The following is a 6,000-nucleotide window of genomic DNA, read 5'->3' as shown; positions in this document are numbered from 1 at the left end:
GGCCATATCCGACCTCCTCAAGCTTCCCTATTGACAAGAGGCAGAAGTTGGCCATGCCTCAACCCTTCATCTCTCTGCACTTATTCTGATACCAGCTGTTCTCCAACAGCATTCTACTTCGATGCAATGTTCAGCAAATGCTTGCAATGGCCACACAGAGCTCATGAGCAGTGCTCACAATTATGAGAGTTTAGCCTCCAATCTTACACTAGCTCCTTCGCTCCCATGATCTTCATGTGATAGCCTCTGGTGCCTCTGTTCTCTGCCTCCACCACTTCAGACAGAGATATCAAGAATGCTCCACTTCCAATGGTCTTGGAATTTCATTGCTCTTGGCCAGATATCTCATTCTTATAGCCATGAAGGTGGTAACATAAACTGACTAATCCTCTCTTAGTTCTACATGTACCATATTTGCATAGTCCCACCCAATCAATCGGTGGGAGTTACAGCAAAATGGATAGACGAGTCATATTAAAAAATTTCACCCATATGGACTTTGTTGCTTCTCAGCTTGATGGCTGCTTGTTTATCTTCAAGCCTTTAAGACCTCAGACACTATATCTTTTGATTGCCAGGCATCATCATCTTTCTTCACCACATTTGCTTGTGCACCCATTTTGTCTTTGGTGATCGTGTTGGAAACCTGAGCATCACGGAATGCCACGTTATTAGAACAGTGTTCTTGTGTTGAGGGAGTACTTGAGTAGAGGCCCAATGTCCATCTCCTACCTTAATACTTAACATATAAATATATATAGAGAGATAGATAGATCTATTCCCTATCATTATATATAAATATATTTACATATGTACATGCCTGTATTTAGACCTCTGATCATGAGGTGTCAATGGGATCAAGTCTCAGGCATCAATGACCCAGAACAAAAAAATCATCAATGGGAATGAGGGGGAATGAAGAATGGAGACCCTAAGTACATGTGTAGAGGATTGGACATCCCCTTACAGAAGGGTCATAAGGAAGAGATGAGCCAGGCAGGGTGCTATATATCACTGATGAAACATACAGCTTTCCTCTAGCTCTTTAATGCTTCCTTACCTCCCCCGCCACTATCATGACCCCAGGTTTACCTTACAAATCTAGCTAGACCAGAGCATGTACATGGATAAAGACAAGAGCTGGAAAGACAGGGAATCCAGGACAGATAAACCCCTCAGGACCAATAATAAGAGTAGTGATACCAGGAGGGGAAGGGGAAGATGGAAGGAGCGAGGAGAAACCAATCATAACGATCTACATATAACCCCCTTCCAGGGGGATGGACAACAGAAAAGTGGGTAAAGGGAGACATAGGTCAGTGTAAGACATGAAAAAAAAAATTATAAATAATCAAAGGTTCATGAGGGAGGAAGGGAGGGAGGGAAGGGGGAGGAGCCTATATTAAGGGCTGAAGTAGAAAAAAATGTTTTGAAAATTGTGATGGCAACAAATGTAAAAATATGCTTGACACAGTGGATTGTGATAAGAGCTGTATGAGGTCCCAATAAAATGATTTTTAAGAAAAAAGAAATTTCACCCAACCACAAAACCTAAACAATATTAATGGATTATATCAATTCTAATATCCTGGTTTAAATTACACTATAGTTACAATTGAGGAAAAGTGTAAAAAAATATGTAGGGTCCCTCTTACAAGTGCAGATAACCTAAAATTATCCCATTAAAATGCCATTTATAATTGCAAGGCAGCTGAATATGTGTGTGTATATATAAATGCATACATATGCATATATATACACATATATCAAAATATTCTAAATCTTTTCTCAGATAAACTGTGTTAAAGTGTTCAGGGGATAAATGTTTATCAGATAACTTTATACTGAGATAAACCTGGAAACTACTATATAGTAAATTATCTAGAATTTTCACACTTTTTTAATCCAGGACTGTTTGGGAACACATTTGTAGAAAAAATTGGGCACTTTTGTTTAAGTGGGTTCTGATTTCCCCATAATAATAAAAAATTACTTATTGATTCTCTTTAAAATCTGCCTACAATAATATGTATGTATGTATGTGTGTGTGTGTATATATATATATATATATATAAAGAGGGAGTTTAACAGAACAAATGTAAGCCTTTCACACAGAGAACTATGAAATATCATTGTAAGAGATTCAAGGAACATACCTGACTGGAAATGCAGGGCACGTCAGTAGTTGTTGGATCACAATATTCTTACCTCACTTGATCAGCAGATTCATCACAACAGCCACATTCAATTCAAGATCCCAGCTTCCTTCTTGGAACAGATTGGCAAACTCCTCCTTACATTAATAGGCAAGTGTAATGGGCTCAGACAAACAAACTTATCTTGAAAGGTGTCAAGCTCTAAGGTCACACTTCTGGTTTCACAGTGTAGTGCGAGTTATAGTAATCCACAGTGCGGTCTGACATCAACATCAACATAAAGATCAGTGCTGCTGAACTGAGCGTCCAGAATTCAACCCGTACATTACTGTGGTCAACTGATTGTCCACAGAGGCACCAAGACATTTCAAGAAGCACAGAATCATCTTTTGAATAGAAGAGTCTGGTACAACTAGATAGCCCCGGGCTGAAGAACAAAGAAGCCCCTCTCATGCCATGTGCAAAACTTTAACTCAAAATGGATCGTAAACCTCAATCTAAGAACCAGGACTTTAAAATTCTTAGACTTACTCATAGGTGTAAAGAGCTGTGACACTGAATACATATCAAACACAAGCAACCAAAGGAAAAACAGATACAGTCAACCTTAAAGTGTAAAAACTATTGTACTTCAAAGAATACTACCCAAAAGTAAAATGACAACCCAAAGAATGGAGGGGGAGGTATGTAAATCGTGTGTGCTGTAACAGACTTTTAGCTAGATTTTACAAACAATTCTTAATAGTTCAACAATAAAAAGACAAATAGACCAATAAGCATTTTGACCACGGATTCAAATAGACATTCAGCCAGTGAAGACATACACATGCCGGTAAGCCCATGATACGTTGACCAGCACTGTGAGTCATTAAGGGGAGCCACTCTGCCATACTGCCTCCCAGCCCCCCGGGGGAACTGAAATCAGAAGGTCACTTAGTGACAAACGCTGAGAAGAAGGTGCAGCGTGTTCATATGCCGCTGGTAGGAGTGTGAAATAGGCCAGCCCCTGTAGAAGGCAGCGTGGCAGGTCCTCAAATAGTTACATTGTAGTTGCCACGTGACTTAGCAGTTCCACTCCTGGGATATACTCAAGGGAAATGTAAACACATGTCACACGAAAACTTAACCCAAGTGTCCTTTTGAATAATATTCATGACGGCTCAAAAAGTCAGAACCACCCAGATCTGCCTGAACGGAAGCCCTGACAAAATGTGGTTTATTGTCCTTTGTTGCAGTGTGCATGCGTATAAGTACCGCATACCTTCTTACTGTGAGATAAATACACTTGGTATTGTAAGTACTTCATACTTTTTATTGTTATTTAAAAATTTAATGTAATAACTTTATTTCACAATAAAAAGGAATGAAATACTTATACATTCTGCAACATAGAAGAAGCTTGAAAACATTATACTAAAGATTCTAATCACAAAATAATACTATATTTATAGAAAACATCTAGAAACTCTTGATATAATGAAATACACAGATAGAGAAAGTAAATGGTTATTGACCAGAGCCTGAGAGGAGGAAAGGATGGGGAAACAATCCTAGGGACTTCTGTTTGAAGTGACAAACAGATTTAAGTTTGTATGTGATAGTGTGTGGCTATGAATATACTTGAAAGCACTGTAGTGTATACTTAGAGATTTTATATGAATTGGATCTCAATATTTTAACCTACTTGGAGTGCTCTATTATAACATATCTGTAATTGCTTTCAAACCGAACCTCTGCTGTTGAGGAAAAGCTGCAGCGGTGTTTCCTGGCGTCAGCAGGGCCCGTCTGCGAGGATGGATGGAGAGTGCACAGCCGGGACCTGACCCTGGAGCAGGGGAGCTGCGCTTCTCCTACACCTTTGCCTTAAAAACAATGGTTCCAGGAGGGTCTTCTCAAGTGCAATTTGGTAATAAGGATCTGTTCAGTGAAAACGTTCCTATTCCATGAAAGAAATCTGAGGGAGGCCGGTGTGATTTGATGAAGTGAGACTTGGGATAGCCTTCAGACATCCTTTTTTCCTCTTCCTTCCTGTGTGACTTGGCACTTGTCAGTTATCTCTCTCTCCTTATTTTCTTATCTGGCCAATACAATATCAATCCCTGTCCAACACATTCATAGGTTTTTTGAAAGAGTCGAATGGATGAAAGACAGGAAATGTGTTTTGAAATTGACGCCTCTATGAAAAATTAGGTATTATTTATTTAATACCCTTCATTTTTCCTCTTCAGATTTGATTTTCCAAAAAGGGGAAACATAAGGTGTTAAGTTAAATGGTGCCTGTAAGATTTTGATTGAGAGGGACTGGCTCTTATTCGTGAGGAAAAACACTGCACAGACTCCGAACCCGGAACGTGTTTGACACTAACGAACAGATAGGGTTTTATAGAACCCCGTGTTGTAATTTTTTCAACGTATCATTCTGACATCATGAGAAAGATATGGCAGCAGACAGGTTATTGTCAATTAAACACGAGCTGTCAGAAAGTCAGAAATGTTGAAATATGGTGAGCATGAATCCTGAGCAGATCATATGGCAGCTGCTCAGCTGTTAACAGTCACTGTGTGTGTGTGTGTGTGTGTGTCGTTTTCCTACAGAATTTAATTAGCGTTCCCAACAACGCAGACATCTCTGCATTTGCACGCTGCCGTCAAGTCCCCAGTGGCCCTTCTCACTGAGCAGGCGGCGGGTGGCATTGCGAAAGTGACATGCGAGGGAGATGGTTCTTTTTCTTCCTGTCACCCACCCAGGTTACATTGAAGAGGCCTGCATCATCCCGTGCCCCTCCGACTGCAAACTCAGTGAGTGGTCCAACTGGTCCCGGTGCAGCAAGTCCTGTGGAAGTGGTGTGAAGGTGCGGTCTAAATGGCTCCGTGAGAAACCATATAACGGTGGAAGGCCCTGTCCCAAACTCGACCATGTCAACCAGGTATTTTTATCATTGAGGATATTGCAATATTGTGTAGATTCAAAGTGATCAACGTTTTATTCAAAATTAAGCATAAAATATGAGCCTTGAATAACCAGTTTTATCGTTAAAATGCCTGAATAAACGCATACATAATATTAAAATTCTAAACAAAATTTACTATCTCTATTCTCAGGAGATTTAGTTACATGCACACACACATGCACGACACAAGGACTTTTAAAAAACTGGAATGATTATCTTTTAACGCCATGTTTTTCAAACTTTTTGAAGCGCACATATATGCATACTGTATATATAAATCGTCTCTCTATACACACATCTGTTTAAATCAGACGTGAGTATAGCTCATGTGTTTGTGTGTGTGTGTGTGTGTGTGTGTATCCATATACACCAAAAACAAACCCCAGGCCAGCAAGTTGATTCGTGCTCCGCAGGGTCCACAGAGGTTCTTGGACTGTAAATCTTTACAAAAGCAGGCGGCCTACTCTTTCTCCTGCAGGGCAGCTGGTGAGTTTGAACTGCCAGCCTTGGAGTTTGCTGTCTAGCTCCTAACCTAGAGTGCATCTAGGCCCATAGATATGAAAATAAGAGACAAAATCTGGTTTAGGATTTTAGTTTTATATATATGTATAGTCGAATATCAGCTGAGGCTCCTAAGATTTCTGTGTAAAAAACGTGCTGAAAAAACGCGGCTTATGCTCAAGTGTATACCACACACACACACACACACACACACACACACATAGTTGAATAAAAGAAAATGATTTCTACCTCTGAAAAAGTATTTGTTTTAAATTTGTAATAAAATTGTATCAATTTTAGATGCTGTGAGCAAGATTGTCACACTCTTAAAAGTTTAACTAAACTCTAAAAGACATCCATTTACCAACAGCTGATAGCAAGTTTAAATTAAA

The 6,000-nt window shown here is 39.6% G+C and overlaps 1 protein-coding gene across 1 annotated transcript in view; it reads left to right on the top strand.

Annotated features, from left to right (window-relative positions):
• THSD7A (thrombospondin type 1 domain containing 7A) overlaps positions 1-6,000 on the top strand; it is a 283,581-nt gene that overhangs the window by 239,335 nt on the left and 38,246 nt on the right. Inside the window, exon 14 of the mRNA XM_004702825.2 lies at positions 4,905-5,083. Within this exon, the coding sequence (XP_004702882.1) occupies positions 4,905-5,083 (179 nt within the window). The remainder of the gene's footprint in view (positions 1-4,904; positions 5,084-6,000) is intronic.

Source organism: Echinops telfairi, unplaced genomic scaffold, assembly GCF_000313985.2.
Source record: "Echinops telfairi isolate 266 unplaced genomic scaffold, ASM31398v2 ScPeMD7_23;HRSCAF=83, whole genome shotgun sequence".
Classification (NCBI taxonomy): domain Eukaryota; kingdom Metazoa; phylum Chordata; class Mammalia; order Afrosoricida; family Tenrecidae; genus Echinops; species Echinops telfairi.
Note: the sequence above shows the minus strand (reverse complement) of the source record. Positions and strands in the feature narration are given on the sequence as shown.